This window comes from Gallinula chloropus (assembly GCF_964237585.1).
Source record: "Gallinula chloropus genome assembly, chromosome: 2".
Taxonomy (NCBI): Eukaryota; Metazoa; Chordata; class Aves; order Gruiformes; family Rallidae; genus Gallinula; species Gallinula chloropus.
The window spans coordinates 143,876,377-143,899,979 of NC_140086.1; the positions used below are offsets into that span (position 1 = coordinate 143,876,377).

Here is a 23,603-nt window from a genome sequence, read left to right on the forward strand (position 1 = left end):
CTGGGTCAAAGGTAAAATATCAGCTAGGGATCACAGTCTGCTTGCATGCTGAAATTACTCTGTTCTCCTTATCTCGTACCTAAAGAAAAGGCATATAAGGAAAAGCCAGCACATGCAGAACAAAAAGAAATTGTTCTTAATAGAATATATTACTTATCTTTGGGACTCATTGCCACAGGAAATTGCCAGCACTGGTAGATTTAGAAAGTGTGTTCAATGCATCCCTCAGTATGCTACAGATAGTGAGGGGTTTGGTATTGTGGTGTAAGATGTCAATATAAAACATTGAGTTACCTTCCAAAACCACTAAACCATATTTGTGTCACAGCCACTTAAATTTAAGAGTCTCACAAAAATAGAAATGTAAAAGAACCATATGAGGAAAGGATTTTCCATCTAAATTTTTCATTTGTGACTTAAAAGCTGTTTTAATTCCTCGGGTAAAAATCTAATTTTCTTCTCATTCAATCTAACTGAGGATTTTTGAGGTGGGGGTGGAGGAGAGTAGCAAGGAGGAAGAATTTACAGCCAGAGGGAAAATTCCTTCTAACATGTGACTCAACTAGAAGAACAAAGGAATCATAGTTGCAAGTAATCTAGTATTTAGCCCAATTAAAATCTTTACTTTTTCCTCTTTCCTCTTGCTTCCCTAAGATTGTCTTTGCATAGACTTACGGAATATGCAGATAGGCTGACAGGCAGTTGCATGGTTTTGTGCAGTGCTGCATGCTGAGACAACTGCATCAATGTTTCGGGCTAGCAATAAATGTTTTCTGCCTTCAAGCTGAAGCTTATTTAGCTTGGCTTATCTGGTGCTGCTGTAGCAACCATCAGTCTCCAGGCAACTGAGGCACATTGACCTCTTCGTTGAACTGAGTGTAGCACTACTTCAATTTAGCTGCCCGAGACAATAGTAATGGTGTTGAATGTGAAAAATGTGAAAATTTCTAGTCTGTATGCAATGGAAAGAATAAATTAAAAAATATTTAGATGAAACCAAATGTTTAGGTTTGACTTGAAAAAGATTACCATTTTACTTGGTGTGTGCTTTGTTGCAAGCTGCAAGGTTCATTGCTAAGTGTCTTTATAGGCCATGTATAGAATGTTGAGAATCTTGCAAGTGTTTTTACACGGCAGTAATTCTGCTGCTATAGGTGTTTGTTTCATCACTTGAATAGCAAAGACTACTGAGGTTTATTTTGAAAGCTTAAAATGTCAATGCTTGTGAATAAGTGGCTGATTCTTTATTATTACTGGTTTTTAAATTATAGGTGATCTTGCAAGTAGTTGGTTTTCTCTCAGATCCATTATTTGCCATATTAAGAATATCTGTCAGTCTTTGGAATACTCAAGTGAAAATAAGAGATTACTATATGGATATATTGGGTTTGTTTCCTAATCATGTCATTCTTTTTACTAGTCAATATGAGAGTGAAATTGTGATTCCTGATATATGGGTTAATGTTCTTAAGGAAAACAGATTCTTGGGTAAGATACTGCTTCCATTGTCTACATAGAGCACATACAGGTTAAGTGCTGTGAAGGCAGAGGTAGATAGGGTGGAGGAAGAAACTTGAGGTAAAAGGGATTTGTGTTGAAATGATAGCTGTTTTCCAGTTGGTTTGTGGGGAGGTGGAGGAATCTCAGGGACTTACCTCTCTAAAGCCTCCTTTAAAAAATAAACAAAAAAGCCCAATCAAAGCCAGTAACAAACAAGCAAAAACTACCTCTTATGAGGTAGCATTATGGTAAGTTTTTGCACAAGTCTATTTTTTATGTCAAGTTTATAAATACATAGATTTTATTTAGCTGAAATTTTAGGGACTTTGCAGCTTAGTTAACATGGAAGAAGAGTAAACTGGTAGTACGGTTGAGGTTATAGCTTTTTCACATTATTGGAAGATAGGCCTTCTACCCATGTGGTTTTTAATGACTTGATGTGCCCTTGTTGTACACTGGGCAGAGGTATAAATTAGTTTCTGTAGGTGTGCCATTAATTTTTCATTTTGCCTTTCAAATCCCACTGTGTTTCCCAGTTGCATTCATTCATGCCCTTCTTAGAAAATATTTGAGTGCTGCTGTTTGAAGGTTAGATGGTTTCATTTAATTGAAGGATTTATTTGTACATTTAATCAAAACAATTGATTCTCAGAGACAGTATTTGATTATTTGCTTGTTCATAAGCAAGAGTCTTCATTGCAGCTAGAAATTTTAAGTATTTATTTTTTCTAGTAACATAAAAAGTACTAATTATGTGAATAATTTATCCATAGGATGATTTTACATGTCACATATACAGTTTTCCTGACAGATTTTAATTATAATAATTTGTACATTTGTAATTAATGCTCTTTTGATTGAAAAGTTGCTTTTTTTCTCCCAAGATATCACAAACCCTTTTCCTGATTTAATTTTAACTTTTCCAGCCCCTTAATTAAGCTTTTCAGTTAAATCTTTTATTTCAGCCAGTTAGAGATAACGTTTATTGTAAAATTGCACTTTGATCTCCTATTTTTAAAAAGAAACCCAAACTTCAGGGACTTCAGAGTGTTTGCATGGTAGTGGTGGCAGTATGGGATGGTTTGTCTTTTTAGTCCCAGTATTGCCTTTGTAGAACCAATGACTACAAGCCTGGGGTGGCTGGTTGGTGTTGATTCACGTTGGTGATGTATGACAGCAGGTGAGGTGAGGTTAGCTGTTCAAAGTACACCCTCTGCTTTCAGTCATCAATAGTATAGGCTGGTTTAGTCAAGAAGTCAATTTGTAAAAATTACGTTCAACTAACAACTCTGAAAGCCAAAATACAAGTTAAAAAGGTTTAAATGAAATTACCCGGTTAGTTAAAATATATAAATAGTGTTCATCGTGCTGCATTTTAATATTTTGTGTTGAACTGGTTGTTTTGAAAAGTCACATGATGGCTTTCAGAAGAAATGTGGAAACAGTATTTTATTAAGGATCATTGGAAACAAGGTCTAGATAAGTTTTCTAAGCAAATTCTGTATTTGTGGTGAAAATACTGAGGAGTTGTGTTGCAGCAAGTGATGCGTGAGAAGGCTGCTGATGTGCAGAAGTTCCTCTTGGGTTTCCTAGAAATTTGGTGCAGTTAACTGCAGCCTGAGCACCCATTTGTATGTGGGTGTGTGTTACCATCCCAGGTGAACAGAATTCATAGAAGGCAAGTGGTGACATGCAGCAGTGGTTCCTCCACATCTCCTGAATGAAGATAAAGATGATACCAGAGGTATCAAATGAAGAAAAGGAAGCAATAGCACAATTTCCTCACTGCACTCAGTACCCAAGAACAGCCAGCTGTTACATGCTCCCCGTACTGTAACTGGCCTTAAAAATTCCAGGGATAAAATAACTTTTCTTCACTTCTCCAAGTTAAGCCAGGAAACGTAAAGCCAGGTTGTTTTTGCTGCTATCACTTGATAGTTCTTTTAACTTCTCAAGAAAAGCAATTTTTATAGATGTATATTACCATTTTATCATTATGAATCTCTAAGCAATGCAGGTTTTTTCAGTAGTGCATTGTTCAGAAATATGCCGCTTGCCATTGACCAAAATACATGTTTGAGGTGATCTCTAGATGAAGTAAGCTCATGTTAATATTTGGTCTAGTGTTCCAGTTTCCTTCCATTTTCCATGAAGTTAGACAGTTGTGTGGGAAGTGTTAGTAACATCTTCTGAAAAGTGTAGCTCAGAAAATTTAGCTTTGAACATCATCAACATAATTTTTTTGGTACTCTCTTAGGTAGCCATTGATTGTAAGAACTGGTTGTTGGTGCTACCCAGTGCTCTTGATTTCTTTACGTCCTGTTAGTAGCAACAAAGGGTAGTTTTGCAGTCTCTATCACAGCATCATGCTGTCATGAAGAGCCTAGTATGATTGGTAAATGTTATGACCTCAACCACATTAATCTGGTACTTGCACTTCAGGGGATATAGACAGGACAGGAGCAACGATATGTTTTTATTTTAAACAAAATATCCTTTGAAATTACTGTTGACAGATATTGGCTGAAGTAGGCAATTACGTGATCTGTCACTAATTGTAAAGAATCATCATAATATAATGCAAAGCTATTTTTAAAGCGGGGGTGGGGGTAGGGTGGGGGAAGGGATGGGATGTCGATTGGATATAAACTGATTAAGAAGCCGACTTGGAATTGGTTGTTCCGGCCATCCTTGTTGTCCTATCATGAAAGGAGGAGAGTTCAGTGATGGTTTAACTACAATTAAATCCCTCCCCTTTCTTTATGGAAACTCAACTGTAGGCATTTCAGCATTAGGCTAAACAATGGTTTTGAATATGTTAAGCCCCTAACAATTAGGGAGCAGTTTGGGGCATTGAATAATGTGGAATGATGCAATTGAACCTGACAGCTTCAACAGTCAGCCTACTCATGGGACCCGAAAGTTGTTCACACTTGGTTTCATCTCTCATCACACGCTGAGTATTAAAACCTTACTGGTGTGGAGCTGAGACAGAAATGAGGCCTGTTATCAGAAAATATTTCATAGCATAAAACTTGAAAGGAACAGGGGAATAGGCCTGCTCAAAGGTTCTCAAATTTTTGTGACCTAATCTAATTGTATACACCAAAGTATTGTCTCATTTTTCTGCCCTTTGTGGTTTGGTTGTGGTTGTAGTGGTTTTTTTTTGAGATTTTTTTTTTGGGGGGGGGGGGGGTGTTTCGGGGTTTTTTTTGCTTAAAGGACACGTAACTTTTAAAATGAAGAAACTAGTTTTCCTGGATATGTAAATAAATGTCCGGCTATGAATTCAAATAGTTGTCAACTTGGGAAACTGCATTGTCATGCTGTTACAGTAAAATACCATTTTGAAGTGTTGCAAACCAAATACAACTTGATTTTGAATATCATATATACAAGTTAAATGTAGTGAACTTGCAAGTCTAGTTCTTTAATTATAAGAATATACTTGCACTTTCTTGCTGCAGAGGAAGTGTTTTTAAGCATCAATCAAATATCAATCATTTATTCTTATTGCACTCGGGCATTCTGTGAATTACAGTGTATCTTCCTTCTGTGCTGCTCTGCTGCGTATTGCTTTACTGATTTATTGAACATGCCATAAATGAAAGCAGTGTATTATATACCTCTGGATGGACTTAAATCCTTCTGCTAAAGTCTTTTCAGGAAAATTTGCTGCCTTTTGGTAAGAAATACTTAGCAGTCTCTTATTTTATTAGTTCATATATTTTGATCATGTATTGTGTTGACTGTTCAAATGGAATCGGTTGAAACAAAGAATACTACAGCTTTAAAAGTTCTGCATTTTAGAACATGTTTCAGTTCTGTGACCTTAATATGTATTGACAGGATGATTGTGCATTTTAATAAATGCTTGCTACAGCTTGTTTCGACTGAGAGTGAAACATGGAGCTCCTATTTCACCTTTAAATAACGTAGCACTCCACCTCTTCTACTTCCCTGTCAGATGAAGTCGTCACATACATAATAAAGCTTCACAAATCGTTATTCTTGTCAATTTAAAAAAAAAAGTATTTAAAAAGTTTTTTCTTTGCCTCCATCTTGCTTGGACAGTATTATTAATGCGACTTTCTTCCTTAGAGAGTTGCACAGGATACATAATGGCAGTAGAACTACTGTAGCTCCAACTTGTTGTAGGACACCTTTCCTATTATTGAAGTATAAACGGGTTAAGTTTAGGATGAACCACCACTTGTGAAAAAACTCAAGTTCTTAGGTATTGTTTAAATCATGCTAAGTCTTTTGATCTGTTTTATCAACCCACTTAGCAAACATTGTTTAATTCCTTTGATGTCTTTTGTTTTGTGATGTGATGGTTACTCAGCAGACTTCAGCAACTCCTTTCAAGATACTTACATACTTTTAGAAAGTTCTTAAAGCTATTTGGGCATGTTTCAGTCAAATAAACTTGTATTCTCCTCACTGATTATAGCTGCCCTGCCATCATAAATTAATGGTTAGTTGCTATTGCACAGTTTTAAGCAGCCTTGCATTGAATTACACAGAGTGAAAGTATGGCAGATTCTGTGTAAAAACATGAGCAGTATAGTAGAATTACAAGAAATCTTTTATGGAAATATTCTAAATATAAACTGAAAGAAGACCAGGTATTTGTAGGATTGGTTGGTTGGTTGTTTTTTAAAAAAAGCACAGACTGTATTAGTAGAATTCATAATCTCAAACAAAGTTATTGAAATTAGATTTCTATTTTGCTAGTCTTGTCTCTTAGATATGGAAGCAAAGAATACATTCACTAAGGTTTTGTCGGTGAAAGGATTTGACCAAAAATATTACATTGTTTTTGAAATTTATTTTGGTTTTGAGAAGAAAGCAGCTGAAGGTTGGTAGTGACCAATAATAGTTGAGTTGGACTCACACTATAGGTGTTTATTAAGGAAAGTAGCAGAAGCTGTGCAGTATTGCTGCCTTCATCGATAAGTGACATGGTACTAATGTGTACTGTATTTCTGGAAGCTGTTACACCTGGGTAGTTGGAAATGTGTGCATTATTCTGAAGATACATAAATAATCAGATTAATTCTACTAAAGTTATGCAATTCTTTAAAAAAACCCCAAACAAACCCAAACAAACAGCCATATTTGAATCCACATCTAGCAATCTTGTACATACTTAGAGACTGAAAAGTGAAAAACCCTGATCATTCTAAGTAATTACTTGTGGCTTTTTCTAGCAGTGTGACAGTAGAGGAATGCAAGTATCAGGCACAATTTCTCACCAGTATATAGTAAATAAAGCATCATTGAAAACAGTTGTGTGAATTCATAAAAGTCCATTCATCAAGTTTAATATGTTGGCTCAAAGCCAAAACTTAATGGTAGTGTGTGATTCTTTCCAGAGACATAGTTTATACTCTTAATATTTTGCTGTAATAACCAGTATGTTTCCCTGTCTCTCGTGTGCAGTTATACATGTCAAAATGTCCCACAAATTGAGTTCCTTACTGTTCCCCTTTTTCCGTTTCTCAAAAAAAGTTTCCTTGGGAAAGGGTGTTTACATTTTCCTAAAAGATTCATTTTAAAACCAGTGATCATCACACAGGTTGTGTATCTTTGATTCCCCCCCCCTCGCAGTCTTGTCTTTGTTCTGAAGCAGTTTTTTTTAATCAGGTAGGAAAATGCCTTTTTAATAAGCAGCCCTGCCTTTTTTCCTTTGATTGCCTGTCTCTGCAACTCAGCATTTGACACAAATCTTTTCTTCGAAAGGGAAAAGACATAAGCAGCCAAGGAAGAAGGTATTTTTATTGCGTTGGATTATGCAAGATTTTGGCCAGCCTCCTTAGCCTCATCTGTTTAAGGGTTCATTTTCGCTTGTTTGGCACAAGTCCCAGCAGAGACCTTCAGAATTGTGGTTAGCAACATGAATGAACACAAACTTTGGGAGCTCTTCAATAAGTAGAGCTGGCCAACTGCCAAAAATACAGTTCCTTATATGGGGTCAGGGCAAAGCTGTGATTCCCCGAGCCCCCTATTGTATAGAAAACATACTTGTAATGGCTGTTTGCGTTCTTTAAAATAAAAACAAAACAAAACAAAAAAACACCAGGCTTCCAAGTCTATCAAAATAGGAAGTAACAAAATAGTGTGCAGGTTTTACTAATGACGGAGCTGAGCAAAGGAAATATGGCTCGGTGTGGTTAAACTATAGAGCTGAAAGTTGGACCTTTTGACCTCCACAGCCGGCTTGTGATGTAAGGAACCCAAGCATTTGTGAGACATCTGTTGTCTACCTGCCCTTATTTTGTAAATGGTTTAATAAGATTAAATAATTAGTGGGATAACCACATGGTCGCCATGCTACTAAGTCCCCACATTGAGTGCATACTTTGGGAATGCAAGGATGTCTACCCACCCTGCTGCACTGTGGTGGCTTTAAAATGCAATTTAGGTATTTTTAGTATTTGCTGTGGTCGGGTTTTTTTAATCAGAAGGTTTTTTTACTAACAGATCTTGTCGTTGACAAGTAGAACACACTTTGAAACTTGATAAATTGTCAAAGTGCCGCAATTCCATTTCTGCATTTACAAATGGAAAATATTTTTCTTTTAAATACATTCAGTTTATTACAAAAAAAAAAGGAAGACTTCTTTAAAATACATTTAGCATTTCTCCCCCATTGTAAAAAACAGGATTCAAGTTTTAATTGGTTTCTTGCAGGCAAACACCCTACCTGGATCTTCTCTCAGTCTGCCTCCGTCCCACATGTACGGCAATAGGCTGAATCCCAGTTCAGCTGTGGCAGCACTCATAGCTCAGTCTGACAACAGCCAAGCAGGTAAGTGTCCCGCTGCTCGTGACCAACGTGTGACTGTACAGGCTCGAGTATGTTTAAAAAGATGGTTAAATTTTATTTTTGAACTCTGCTCAGTGTTTGATAATTAAACGCCTGTATAAAGGTGGTGGTAGGCGTTGGAAGTAAATTCTCAGTTGTCCTGCAGAACAGAGCGGGTTTTCTCTCTTCCCCACCCCCCCCCACCCCCTTTTTTTTAGTGTCTGAAATGTAAATGTTTAAGCAGAGCCATCAGCAGGCAGGAATGCAACAATGTCTCCTGTGACTTCTGTGATTGATGTGTTCAGTTCGGAGCTCTTTGCAAGGAGAGTAACACAGCTCTGGGTTTTGTCGTGAATAGTTTAAACCTTTATTTGCATAATTCATGAAATTGCATTACATACAACTTCGTGTGAAAGAGATCCCGTTAGAGAACTTGTGCGGCATTTAATAATCCCGTGAATATTTACCGGTCGGCGTTTTGTACCGCTCCCTCTCCTCTGGAGTTTTAATGAGCGCTGGCTTTGCTTTGTTTCATTCCCTCCGTAAGGATTTGTTGACATGTCGTAGTAGTCATGCCTGTTTGGGGGAAGGGAATGAGTTTAGCAGTTTACCAAGAATGGATCAGTCATGTCTTTGCCCTCCAAGAGGTCGGAGGTCGCTTGACTCAGAATAGGGGGAGGGCAACCTTGAAGGGGGCAGATAGGGTTATTTTATTGAGAGGCCATAGGGAAAATAACCCTTTTGAGTCCTTCCAAGCAAAACGTTTTCGTATATTTAATGAGGCCTTTTTTGTTTGTTTTACTACCTTTTTAGCAAGGGACTTTCCTATGCTTCTGCTTATAAATAGGAATTAGTGAATTATATGCTTTCATAAAGTTTTCAGTACATTTTGAGAATAAGGTGTGCTTGTTAGAGGGCAGCAGCAAGTTTATTACGTTCTATGTTTTATGAGTTGTTTTGGGATGCAAAGTGTTAAAAAAATACAGAGCATCAGGATTTGCTGTGATAAGCATACAGATTAGCTGTCCACAGCTGTGATTCATTACTTTCACCGTAGAAATTAAAAGTGGCTGAGGGGAGGGTACTGCAAATGCAAACCACGCTTCTGTGCTGTAAAACTGAAAGGAATGAAAGAAGTGAACATAATCCATGGCCTGGTACAGCCTCAGAAATGTGTAAGGACAACACCTTACATGCTACAGTTCAGCAGTCTTAAACTAGTTATATATTCACTCTTCAGAAGTAACTACAGCTAGAAGTTGAGATTTAAGGTATTTTTAAAATATATACATCAGCTTTGAAACTCTTACCTAAGAAGAGTCGATTTATCAGCTGTGAAATATTTACACTGCAGATCAAGATCTCGGAGATAATAGCCGCAGCCTTGTTGGCAGAGGAGGCTCACCCAGAGGAAGTCTCTCACCACGGTAAGCGTTATTTACATTGCAGAGTGCAGCCAGAGGAAATGTTTTAAAATTTGAAAACTTCGCCGTCTTTTTGCTAGCAATACAGAAGTGTTTTAAAAGCCTGTATGTGCATGCAAACATACCTTAATTTTTATATAGACATATCTATCTTAAAATAAAAAGTACAGATAGCTAAAAATGTGCCAAAATTTACTTTTGCATCAACTGAAATTAGGTTTACAAATGAAGGACTTTACTTAAGACACGGAGACTTGCTTTTGAGGGATTCATCTATCATTTAATCCACATGTACTATTTATCTGCTCAGATTTGTTACCATAATCTACTTCTAGTCATATTTGCAAAAATTCCAAAGTCCTGTAGACTTAATGACTATGACCATCACAGAAATAAGATGATCTGATAAGTTAAATATCAGTAAAAATTGCTTACAAGTATTTTCTTCCCTTTCTCTCACCACTTCAAAATATGCAACAATTCCCTATGGGAAAAAGCAAAGTACTTTTTTTGTTCTGCTGCAGTTCACCTCCAGTACACGTTTGACATAAGAATTCTGCTGGAATTGTAATACGTTATTTTGCTTTAAAATACTTGCTGTTAAAATTTCAGTATTGTTTTTCACATACTCTGGTAATATTTTCCGTGTTTTAACGTGGATCTTTGTTTTTAAAAGTCTTTTCTGTACTCAGTTCCATGTGATTTAGATTTTTATAGTGTTATTAAGGCTTTTTTTTATTAACTTGAGGATTGACTGTGGGGACTTCATCTTAAAGGATTTTTGGATAGCTCAGAAATGGTAGTTACACAAATACAACATTGTAACAATGAAGTTGATTACTACAGCATGTGTTTATTGGAGTAATTTGTAATAAATATCTCCAATTTAGGTAATCTAATGTCCATGCCTGGTGCTGTTGATCTTGTATTATATTCCTTAATTAATCAAAAGACTTCTTGCTGAATGGTGTGAGAATATCCATCATAACACTTAGGTGGTTTTACATAGTCATGAAGTGGCTTTTGAGCTTTCCAATAGGTGTTGGTTCTAAAACAATAAATACAGACTTTACAATTTGGGTTAGATTGTGTCATCAGTATAAATACCCATATTTACGTTAGCATACAAATCTTCATGTAAATAAGGTGCATGTCTGTATGTATACAGACAAGTAAGTGAAGAAAATTTTGCAAGGGGAAACGCTCAACAATTGTGAAACTCCAGACCTTGTGGTTATATGTTAAGTAGCTGTCTTACACATATGCGTTGTGGTCATTGCAGGTGTTAATGCCGCCTTAGTTAATATGCAAGGCCTGGCCTTTGTAGGCTTTGCGGTAGGCCGTGGCTGTGTTCAGGTAGAATATTTGGGAAGTAAGCTTCTTAAATACTGTGCTTCTACGGAGTGTATGTTCAGAGTATGTATAGCCTGGTGCTTACAACGTGGTAAAATTTCAGCTGGTTTTGATGGGGATGACGAAGGAGAATTGTAGGATACAAAGGCCACCTCGGTCTGTGGCTGCAGAGCTGCTGTCAGCGTACGGGAGCTGCCTCACTTCCCAGAGAGCAGAGAGCTTTTGCTTTGGGCCGCAGAGTTGTTCAAAAACAAGCCAAAAAAAAAGAGAGCGTGGTGAGGCGAGGGGGAGGAGGGAAATCACTGCTGTAGCTCCAAAATTGAAAGATGGAAAAACTTATCCTGACATATATAGCATTGAAAAAGATTTAGAAAACTTAACCTGTTCAATTAAGTTCAGTAGTCAGCACATTCCAGTCCTGGTATGTACAATAAGAAAGATCCCACGTATGTTGATGTTCCTAAAATGCATAGGGAATTCCCCACCATTTCTAGTTAAATAAGTAACTCTGATTACTTAAAATATGGCTTGTAGTGAATAAAAAGCTGACTGCAAAAACATGCTATCCAAAAACTTTGCAACTCTCAAAGTTACGTGCTTTATCTGTTAAAACAATTTTTCTGTGAGTTGTGCCTCTCTTCCCTTTGAAGCCCATGATATTTGTAAATAACACACTGCTCCAAAAGCACCATGTAATTTTCAAGTAGCTGCTTAAAATAAAAACAGTTGTTTGCTGCTGACGCAGCTGACTGCAGCTCTTAGAAGACATATGTGACTTGTGAGCTGTATGGTCATTTCAAATTCACGTTGTTGTGTTATATCTTTGTACCCCTGTATAACCACAGTGTTTGATGTTTAATCTGTCATATTTAAAATTTTAATATATACGAGAAATATAAATATACCAGGTATATGTGAGCTGTTTCCATTTTGCAAAGGAATTGCTGCTTTTCCCAGGGTAGCACTTAAACTTTTTTTACCCCATACTTAATCATAGATTTAAAAATGCATTTTGTAGCATCTGCACTGAAACGTGGATGTGTGCTTGTATCGGTGCAGTATTGCTTCCAGTTCATTCTACAAGAGTATGAACAACTGTACTCCAAATTTAAACAGAGAACAGTTGTGAAAGTAAGCAAGGTACAACACACAACATGTGAGATTCCCATCTCAGTGATAGCATCAGACCTGTGCATACACCACACTCACAATCCTGTTGGAAAGTATGATCAAGTACTATTTGGAATAAGGGTGCAACCCTAGTGTGTAGAAACCGTGTCATGTCTAATGGATGGTAGGCAGGGGCTCAGCTCTGAGAGGGGGATTGACTCATGATGTGATACGGGGAAATCGAGATTATTTTTATTGTTTTTTGTGGTGAGTCCTTGTGCACAGGCTTCCAGTGAAGGATTGCAGAGGTTACACAGTCCTGCGTTGCTTTGTGTCTACCTTTGTGGAACTGACAGGAAACAGTCCTAAGCCCAACAAGAATTCTGTTGGTGATTTATAATTCAAATGCCTCAGTCTGTTAGAGGAGTGTTATGCGCCCTTCAAAAGCATGCATACAGAGAAAGAAGTGGCTGGGGGGTTGAGCGGTGACTTTCTGTATTTTATTTCTGGTTTTAGTTGGGGGTTTTGTTTGGTTTGGGTTTTGTTTTGTTTGCGTTTTTTTTAAGGTGCGGGTTTTTTTTTGTGTTTGGAGTGTAATACGTTTGTTCAGAATGTTTCTGCATAAACCTTCTTATCACTTCAGCACATCGTGTAAACAACTAGTTTTAAAGCTCCTTTTGCCACATCTGTGCTGAACTGTTAAATGCTGTTGAGTTTTCATCTCTTGTCAAAAACCACTACCTTGGTTACCCATTCAGGAGGGCTTTTTGTTTTAACAAGTGTTTTTCTTCTTTCATCCTGTATGCAAAGGAGGAATTATTTATAAATACTTACAGAGCTCTTAAGTCACCTACTTAAAACCTTTTCTCGTAAAAATTGCTTTGCTCTGGTGCCTACAAAATGCTTGACAGTCATTAGGTAGCTAATGTGCTGTGACCACTGCTTATTACGCTAATCATAATTAACACACTGATTTCCTGAGCCCTCTGTGTTGTCCCATAGTGGGACTGTGGTGGTCTTGTTGTTAAGTTCGCACTACATGTAGAACAGTACAGCTGTGATCCTGTGATGGCACCAATAGTTATTGCTTACACTAGTAACTAATACATAAAATTGTGAATCTGAGCTTACTGGAGGTGACTTAAAAAAAAACCCCAACAACAAAGCAAACAAACAAAGCCAGAATCCCACGTCAGAAATACACCAAGTACCTGGTTTTTTTCCTCACACGTTAAATTTGCCCCATCCAGTGCAGAAGCTGCCTTCTCATAGGACCTGAGGGGTACCCAGCTTTTGTAGTGGCTGTGTGCTGAATATTTCATTTTCAGAGAAAAAACATGTGGCAAAGGGACTGTTCTTTCAACTGTGTGTGATCAGGAGTAAGAAAGGAAGTAGTGTGCACGGGACAGGCAGAGGCTAACTTGAACTTTCATTGCATCCCTTGTGAAATAATATTTTCACGTAGTCCCTCAACAATCTGGTTTTCCGTGATTCTTTTAAAACAATTTTGGCTGTGGAATTGCATATGGCCTTTCTGTGGGGAAGAACTGTGCCTGTGCTGATTTCAGTACATGGGGTTTATTTTCCCAGTTTTCTCTGGGATAGGTTTGAAGATTATTTTTTTTTCATTCTTTTTTTTTGAATCCCTGTGCTGGGTGTATCCATACACAGTGATTTCCTGCTGCAGCAGGGAGTCTTGTACAGTTTAATGCAGTGCTGTTTGTCACTTAGGGTATTACGTGAGTCTGTCTGCAAGAAGAGGTTCTATGCTTTCTCAGTGTAAATTCTCACGCTGCAGAATACTAAGTCTTTCTTTTATTAAAGCCCGGGCAGTGAGAACCAGGAGTTCTTAGGGATCTGATGAATTAACATAGTCTTGGAATTGTAAGATGGGTAGGTGTTAAGGGGTGATATAAGAAAGTTCTACAGCCTTTTACTAATACATTTCCTTCCATCCTTTTCTTTAAACTGTGCTATTCTCAACAGATCCCCTGTAAGCAGCTTGCCGATTCGCTATGATCAATCAGGGAACAGTTGTGGGGAGAATCTGCCCCCAGTAGCAGCCAGCATAGAACAGCTTCTGGAGAGGCAATGGAGTGAAGGCCAGCAGTTCTTACTAGAGCAAGGCACCCCTAGTGACAGTAAGTACTCGTGTTCTGGTCATTACTGCTTTTGGTAACTGTTACTCCAAGAATCTTTAAAAAACCCTTAATTTCTGCTGTGAATAGAAATACACCTGTAGCATGTAACGTAGTCCTTCAGCTCCTCAGTTTGTGGCTTCAGTAGACTACAAGAGTTCTCTGTAATTATCTCCATTTTTTTGGATGGGGAAGTTGCCATGCAAGAGGAAGTGACTTGCAGATCCAGCTGGTCCATTGCAGAGTTTGGAAGCGAATCCTGGACTGTTAGATCCACTGCAGTAAGCAGTGTGGCACAGTGTCCTGTTTGCTTTATATTGTGTGAAACAAATTGGCTTAATAATTTTGTATTGTTTTCTTTTTAATTTTTTAATTGTAAATTGTCTCTTCTGTTGATGTTCTAAAAATATATTTAGATGTTAGACAGGTGTCCTGCTGGGTTTTTGTATCTTGGTTATGCTTTGCATTGTTTGTGAAATTCTCAAAGCAAGGAAATCTTTATTTTCTCCAGTTACGCTCAGTAGAGTGGGGGGGTCCAGGGATAGATCTGTTAAAAGCAGAAGTGATGAGCAGATCACTCTGATACTGTTATACTGTTGAACACAGAGATCTAAGACAAGGATTGAAGAGATTTAATGTATTTTTTTTTTAATACTTGGTTAGGGCTTGTGCTGTATTTTATTGAGCATGTTATTCTTCTCGTTGGTAGCGTAAAGTGGTATCTAGTTGGTATTTTTATGAATGGTATCCCGACAAAAATGCTAATTGTGAGGAAATTCATGCAGGGATAATCCTTTAAACATGATAGCTGGAGGACAGGTTTAGCTAAGTCTTACTGCATCTCATTTGGGCTCACTGAGGGTTCCTTTGTATGTTCTTGAAGAGGAGGGATAAAAGCTAAATCCTTGGGAAATGACCAGATGTGCCTATACCAGTAGACTTATGTCTGTAGTAGGCCCAGAGGTCATGTTAAACAAATACAATTTAGAATTTAAAAAAAAAAAAGGGAAAAAAAGGCTATCCCTGTGGCTTTACAATCCCACTCCAGTGCGAGGTCTGACACCAAACCCAGACTGGGAAAACCGCACTGGGGAGAACATCAGCCCCGCTCCTGACCTGGTGCCGTTTTTCCGCGCAGGCAGGAGGGAAGGGAGGAAGGAAGGGAGAGGGGAGGAAGGAAGGGAGGAAGGAAAGGGGCGTAACTGCGGTGCTCAGACAGTGCTCCCTGCTGGGGCATCTGGAGATCGCCGCTCGGCAGGGCAAGCGCCTGCTCACAGCAAGGTGCCACGGTGGCTTCAACCTCGGGTGCCAGGGTGAGGGCTTTCAGCTTTTCTCTAAGTTTGTGATTCACCGTTCAGGGCGCTGAAGCAGGAAAAACCCGTTTTCAGAAGGGTGCGTGTTTTTACAGAAACGTCGGTTTGGCTGTGGTGTTAGCTTTGAGTGTGGGCTTGTCAAACCCCTCCTATTCTGATAATGTTTAAAATTTCTAATGCTGCAGCTGAAATGGATTTTCCCCAGCTGTGCTTCTAAAATAATACTATTTTTATATTCTGTTTTGGGGATAAGTTATTAATGTACTGCTGTTTGCTTAAAACGAATGTCAGCCCTGATGCTGTGACTTAATCTGTATTTAAGCCAGGTGTAGACACACTGCATAATTACTGTCACACGCCACCTACTTTTTTCTGCACTTAAAATTACATAAAATGGATGCTAAACTTTTCCACTTAAAGTCAAATTTCTGTAATCTGTCAGTAATAATTTTATTTATATTTTCACATGTGACTTAATGCCTGTCTTAAATTGTAACACACAAAGTACGAGAAATGGAGATGTTGCTCTTTGAACGTGGTTGTGGAGGGTAACATGTGCCTTTTACCTTAGTTTTAGGAATGCTGAAATCATTGCACCAACTTCAGGTTGAAAACAGGCGCTTAGAAGAGCAGATAAAGAATCTGACTGCTAAGAAGGAGCGGCTTCAGCTACTCAATGCCCAGCTGTCTGTGCCCTTTCCAACAATAACTTCCAATCCCAGCCCGTCTCATCAAGTACATGCCTTCCCAGTGCAGGCAGGTGAGTGGGGCAGAGTAGTGAAGCAGCAAAGGAATTTGAATATGTGTTCTTACAAAATAGCTATTTCACCCACGTGTGCCAGCAATGGGAGATGCAGATACGTGTAGGACAAACACAGACTGTGTTTGTCAGTGTGTATAAATGCTTAAGAATCAATGAGAAGATGCATATACCCATTTATATATTTATAAGTTTTATCTAGAACCATTGCTGTATGTTTCAGTGCAGGTTCTTTTTTACTTCAGTCTGGAGCACATCTGTTTCAATCTGGTGATTCTCCAATAATTCAGTTAGTATTTTCCTGTTCAGCAATGATTTTAAAGTTGACATTACCTTTTCTATGTTTACCTTTTGATGTTATTTTGAAATAATTATTCTGAATCTTCTTACATGTTATAGAAAAGTAACCACTGTGTTTTTTTGTGGCAATTACTTTAGCACCTAGCACCGATTCCTTGAACAGCAGCAAAAGCCCTCATCTGGGAAACAGTTTTTTACCGGACAATTCTCTGCCGGTATTAAATCAGGTAATTTTAAATTTGTTTCTTCTAAACTTAAACTTGTTACACGTTAACTCCTCACAGCCCTTGCATTGTGCTGTTAGGTGAAATTTTATGCAGCTGAGGGGGTTTTGCTGTTTGTTTTTACACCAGGAGATAACCTCCAGCGGACAAAGCACCAGCAGTTCATCAGCTCTTTCCACTCCACCACCTGCTGGGCAGAGTCCAGCTCAGCAAGGCTCAGGAGTCACGGGAGTTCAACAGGTCAATGGTGTGACAGTGGGGGCACTAGCTAGTGGTATGCAGACTGTAACCTCCACCATTCCTGCAGTGCCTGCTGTGGGTGGAATAATTGGAGCGCTGCCAGCCAGCCAGCTGGCAATCAATGGAATTGTAGGGGCTTTAAATGGGGTAATTCAGACCCCAGCAACAATATCGCAGAACCCTTCTCCTCTCGCTCACGCAACTGTGCCGCCCAGTGCAACGCATCCTCTGCCAACCACATTAAATAACAGGTAAGAATTTGCTGGTCTCTGGTTTCCCACTCTTCCTTGTAGCTGTATTTCTAACTGCCTTGTTCCAGAGGTGTGCCACTTCTTCCTCAGCCTGTCACTGGCAAACCGGGCTCTGCTCCTGATCTGTCAAAGTAAGGAGGCCTGTAATGGAAGCACGAATTGCCAAGTTAAAGAAAAGATGTTTTCTGTTTAGCTTTTGGGAGTCTTGCTGTCCATTTATGCTTTATTTTTAACCAAGTCACAATTCCAAACAAATGCAGTCATGTAAATATGCTTCAGCTTTTTTTTGCTTAGTTCAGAAAACTATTCTCTGTCTTGCCACTGGTGATTAAAGTAGCAGTGGAAAAGTTTCAGTTCTCTGCCTTTTTGATGCCAGAGATGACAAAATTGTTTCTTCGAGTGTTCCAAGGGATTTTTAAATGTCTAAAAAGATCTGTGTGTGTTTGTAACAGCCCCTCCCCAAAAACCTGGTGTCCTCAGTAGCATAACCTGCTGCGGCTTGAGCTGTGAGGGAGACAGCTGCTTTCCAGGAAGGCAAATGGACTGCTTGGTCTGGATGTACTTTGCGATGGGGCAAGAGCTCAGGCTTAACTCATTCTGCCTGCTCTCCTTCCCCCTGCCCCTTGTATTGCCCTTCCTTAGGGAGGAGAGTGATCGCTCTGTGGAGAAAGAAATGCCTGCAAATAGGGAGCACATAACTTGTCTTTAAACAGGGTTTATTTTTGGAGATTATGGTGGATTACCACCAAAAAAGACACGTGTGATTGGAATGATGCAAGGGGTCCCTGGTTTTGTACCTGCTCCTTGCAGCTTCTTTCCTCAGCATTCATTTGGCAGCTGCAGTGTGCTTTGATTTGCTGCTGTATTTTTTTGTTGAGGAGGCTGTATGTTTCACAGTTTGTATCATGTAAGAACATAACATTTCATACCTTACACAAAAGACAATTAGTGAAAAGTTACCTTCTTTATTGAGTATCAGAGGTGATTAGAAAACCCAAGGATTTTGCGTTCCTTTCCCCGGAGGCGTGAGGAGCAGCGAGCGGTACCAGCCAGAATCAGCATGAGCCAGCTGTGTCATGCCAAACCCCACCGTTCGCGCTGCTGGTTCCTCCTGTGGTTTTGTTATTACACAGATGATTTATTCCTCACTCTTTATATGGCAGAAGGTTTTTGGTCCTTTTTAAAATATCCATCTTTACTGCTCTTGAGTGCGTAGCTTAGTAGTAGACTACTCCACAGAGTACTGCAACTAGTATCCTGTTCAGTAGCTCTCATATTAACTCACAGCATAGTCTGGAATACCCCAATGATTCCCTGTTTGCTACTGCGACAAGCATCTCTGTTTCTTGGTTTGTGCTCCTGCATGATCTCTCTCTGCACTGCTCCCTCAATAATAACAATTTAAAATCACTTTTTTTTTAGAATTAAAATTCACAGTTATTTTAAAGTGTGCTTTTCATAGAATTCCCTGTTTTACTGTATATACCATATATGCTGTATATACTATGTATCTATATTTTTCAGTATTTCTAGTCATATATTTAGAGGAAAAAAGTCCAGGCTGATCATGCACTAATGCTAACTAGCACTAATGCTATTTTGGCAATCATATGTATGTTCCTCCTTCTGTTTCTTCCATTACAAATGCTTCAGTGAAAAAATAGGAAGAAACCTTTTCTGTTACTGGAACCAAGTTGTAAAGAGGATGACTTTGAAGGGTGGTGGGGTGGGAAGTAATTTTTTTACTGGTTGAGATTATTCTGAAACTATTTGGTGGACTGTGTGTTCCTGCCACGTTTGAGTTCAGTGCTGCTTCAGTCTTGACTGAGTGTTCAGTGTCAGGCTCCCCTCAGCATCACCCTTGGCACTGCTGAAGAGGGAGGGTGGAATGGTGACAAGCACAGGAAGGCTGGCAGGTTTGCTTCCACGCTAGTGCCAGCTCTCCGAGCCTGGCTGGATCTCCTGCTGGGGATCAAGGTTGGAACTGACTTAAATCAGCACTTCCAAGGTGATGGGAAGCTGCATGAGAACTCAGCCCTGCTGTCTTAACTTTTTTGTGTTTTTCTATAATTAAAAGACTTCCCAGATCTCCTAAGTTGGTACTTACAGTAATTCCCCTTGGCCAGTTCCATGTGAAAACCAGCTCAGTTATTCACCAACATGGGAAGGCTTCTTTATGCATAGTGTCCTTCCTCACATGAGCTCCTTAAGGGTGGAACACAGGGAGGTGAGGTGACACGCTGCTCTTTGGGAGAGTTTCAAACTGTAGGTAAGAATGCCTGTCTTCATTTGGCAGAGAAAGCCACACAGTGGTGTTCTGGGCACAGGTGGCTCAATGCAGTGGTTGGAGGAGACGGGCAGGATTGTTCTTTGCATTCTCACAGCCAGAGAGGACTGGAGTTTCAGACTGATCGTATACCTTTAATGAGAAGCTAAAAAGGATTGCATTTACATTCCAGGCTGATCTGGTTTAGAGAAAGGTGGTGAAATCCAGTGAGCTGCCTCTTCTGGGAAGCTTGGGAGCTGCAGCATTTGGTCTGCTGGAGTTGGGTATTGTTTCCAGATGTTTCGTTTCTAGATGCTCAGATCTGGGCATCTTCAGCTGCTGAAGAAGGGCGAGATACATACTGTCCCTGAAGGGCTAACTGGTGCTAGCCTAACCATGTGGATCTGTGGCAGATTTAAGTTAATTCCTTACTACCAGTCACAACTGGCCAGCTTGTAATCCTGTTGGTCATCCTACACACACCTTCTGGCATTAGTGCTCGGCCTTCACAGAAAGTAACCTCATCTGCATTCACAGATAGTCTTCCAGGGTGTTTCGTTCTGGCTTAGGCTTCAGCTCCATCCCCACAAGATGCAGCTCACTGTGCAAGAGCCACTGCAAGGGGAGGGGACAGAAACGTGCAGCTGAAAGGGAAATACTCCACCTTTCGATAGCGGGTGAACCTGCCGTGCCGCTACACCCCAGTAGTTCGGTGGGTGGGCTAAACTAGGCAAAGGCAGCGCTGGTGCCGAAAGAGTAAACACCTGGTGTCCTGGTCTTCCGTTCCAAGACCACCCTTGTTCATGCTGCAGGTCCTACAGTGAGCTGGAGTGGCTGAGGAAACCCTTTATTTCCAGAGAGGTTGTCAGCTGGATCAGTTCCTCACCCAATTTCCTAAATAGCTGCAGAAATCGTTACGTAGGCACGAAAAGAGGGACTGGGAGGGAGGCTGCTGCCGTCAGGGCAGCATCAGCCGGCCGGCTTCAAGGCAGAAGGGCAGACACAAGGTGTAGGCAGTAGTGGCAGATGGGAATACAGCAGCAGCTGAGAATTAGGGAAACCAAGGCAAAGTGAGTGCTGTTTAACCAGTGTTAAAGACTGGCAAGAACTGCCTTACAGATAAACTCTGGCCTTTCTGTGTAACTTATCTGGAAAAATGTAGAATTGGTATTATTACTTGAGCTCAAAATAATGTGTGTGTAGTAGAAGTATGTAACAGGCAACCTGCTGCTGAGCATAAATGAGACTGGGGTGGTGGTAACGTCTGGGCACGTATCAAAAATGCACCTGGACAGAGAGGCTGGTTAGTATTTGACAGTATGCAGTTAAAATGCTGCACAGGAACTGTCCCTTTATACACATCTTTGTTTTACTGGAAAGCTGAAGTAGAAGGTTCCCATGCTTTAAACTTTGGTATCAACTGCAGTATTACCCTGTCAAACCCTACAGTGCCTCGGGACTAGGACTGCTTCCCGACCAACAGCGACAACTTCTACTCCATCAGCAGCACCAGCAATTTCAGCAATTACTAAGTACCCAGCAGCTCACATCAGTAAGTTTTCCAGTTAATTATTATTTATTCTTCTATTGTCTTCAAAGGCATGGATAAACTCCTTAGCCTGATATACATACTAGAAAGGTGTTGAACTTGCTGTTACAGGATTTGAAAATCTTTCAGTGTTTCAGTTGGATGCGACCTTTTTGGATGCTGGCCATGATCAATTACAGCCTAATCTTGGCTGTGTGTACTGTTAGAATCGTTCCCTGGTGCCTTAAGTCCCACTTCGTCCCGCAGACATGGTGGCTTGTCTTTCTCAGCATCAGTTGTGGGCTGCAGAGCTTGGCACCACAAAGGATTCTAACCATATCCTGAGTTGTCCTCTGACTCCACCAGGACTCCAGCAAAAGCTTTTTGGGTATTGTCTCATGAGCTGCCTTGTGGTATTCGTACAGGCTGTTAGGTAATGGGTGTGACTGTGTATTGCTAATGGTGTAGTTTTGGGGCTTTGACAAATGCAGTTTGGTATCTTCTCAGGTGTGTTTCTTCTGTAGAGGCCTGATGAAGCCAGCAGGTTCAGCTGAACTTCCACTGAGCTGCTGACTGCAGGAAATCTTAGAGGCACTTGCTTCCCTTTCCCGCAGTCTTGTGGAACTTCATCACTGGGAACTAACTGAGCTGGGATTGGGTTAAGGGTTGTGCTGACTGAAGATGTGGATAAGCAGGAACACAGGAGGAGTTATTTTTTCAGTAACTAATTTGTGGTATTTTTTTTTCCCTTCCTTTTTCTCCTCCTCCTGTTACTCAAGGAGCAGCACCAGGCCCTTTTGTATCAATTAGTACAGCAACAGCATCACCATCACCAACACCATCAGTCTGAAGTGCAGCAGCTGCAGATAACTGGAGGAGCACAGATCCCCATAAACAACTTACTTTCAGGCACACAGGCCTCACCGCTCAATGCAGCCACTACCAACCCTTTCCTTACAATTCATGGAGATAATGCGGCTCAGAAGGTGACAGTAAGTATATTTCTCACCTCATTTTCAGTGTAGTATCTACGTGAGGTAACTAGAAGATAGGACAGTTGAGTGCCTGTATTTATGACTCAGGGATGCTGGACTTTTTTTTTTTTTAAAGGCTTTTTCTTTTGAGCCCTGGGCTGCACTTAAAGATGTTCAGAACTCCATGAACTTGCAGTCACTTACACCTAACCTGGCTGCTGCACGCTCCTGCTTCCCTGGATCAGGACACCGATCCAGTGACCCGTGTGTTCCTCCCGTAGTCACACCTGCAGCGTTAGTTCTCGCTGCGCCTGCTCCAGGTTTGTGCCCACCGTTGCGCAGCGGAGCACCCCTTTTAGCACCTTGCCTGGAGAGCTGGGCCTGGCCAGGCCTTGGCATGGTGGAGCCGTGGAGATTGATGAATTACTGGAGAGATGAGGAGTCAGTTGCTGGGCAGATGAAACACATACTAGAGTGGGCTGTGTGTGTGATGGTTCTGGTGTGGGAAGGTGAGGCTGTGCACAGGGAGGCTGAGCTCTCCTCTGATAGAGAAATAAAAGGTTTGAGGCGGGTAAGGACACACGGCACGTTCGTCTGGAGAGACGTTCCACTGTCTTCTGCATTTGCCCTTAAATTCCATCGCCCAGCAAGAGTCCTGCCTTCAAGGAGTCACAGAGAAGCCTTCATTCTCTCAGGAACACACAGTTACAGTTGGAGAGGATGAAGGGAAGGAACATGTGGAACTTGTAAAAGGATGAGGAGAGGAGGGAGGCAAAGTTGCAGTATTCCCTGAGAAGACGTGGGGTGGCACTGGTGGTGAAAAAGGGGGGAAGCCTGTCTTGTGGGAAGAGTTTGGGGTAAGATATGGGTCCCCTCTCTGCTCTCCATCCCCAAAAGCCTCCAGCGACTTAGGTGGCAGAGGAGGACTTGGGGCAGCTGGGCTTTGGTGGCACAACAATTTCTTGAGGTGGTTTTCCTGGTGCCAGCTCCCTCCTGCTCAGAAGGACGAGCATTCCCTCGTGTTAAGCCTGGTGCGTGGCTGACAGCGCTTTCTGGTCTGGGCCGCTCCTGCGGTGCTGCAGCTGTACCAGCAGCGTGCGGGACTGGGTGAGACCCCGCGGGCTCTGCCGCAGGGCCCTGTGCGGGACCTTCAGCGAGCCAGGCTCACAGTTTGCCCTGGTGTGTGCAGAGTGGCTCTCCCCTCCTTTCTGAAAACCAGTGGTCAATGGCACCGAGCCCCGATGTTCAGGGTGCATGACAGTATAAACTGCGCTAGGTGTGACCTCATCCTGAATTCTGTAAATGGCTGTTCCTAGGTGGGGGTGGCGGGATGGGCGGCACTGGTACGTTTTACAGGGATGCTGTTCCTGCTCCAGTGGCTGTTTGTGTCCTGGTTAGCTGTGAGCAGTTC

At 40.7% G+C, this 23,603-nt stretch overlaps 1 protein-coding gene across 2 annotated transcripts in view; it reads left to right on the forward strand.

Annotated features, from left to right (window-relative positions):
• MLLT10 (MLLT10 histone lysine methyltransferase DOT1L cofactor) overlaps window positions 1-23,603 on the forward strand; it is a 135,867-nt gene that overhangs the window by 109,998 nt on the left and 2,266 nt on the right. For both annotated transcript variants that reach the window (XM_084279699.1, XM_084279700.1), the window contains exons 12-19: window positions 8,197-8,314; window positions 9,666-9,738; window positions 14,185-14,339; window positions 16,221-16,409; window positions 16,848-16,936; window positions 17,063-17,424; window positions 21,140-21,242; window positions 21,998-22,210. In XM_084279699.1, coding sequence (XP_084135825.1) covers window positions 8,197-8,314; window positions 9,666-9,738; window positions 14,185-14,339; window positions 16,221-16,409; window positions 16,848-16,936; window positions 17,063-17,424; window positions 21,140-21,242; window positions 21,998-22,210 — 1,302 coding nt within the window. The remainder of the gene's footprint in view (window positions 1-8,196; window positions 8,315-9,665; window positions 9,739-14,184; window positions 14,340-16,220; window positions 16,410-16,847; window positions 16,937-17,062; window positions 17,425-21,139; window positions 21,243-21,997; window positions 22,211-23,603) is intronic.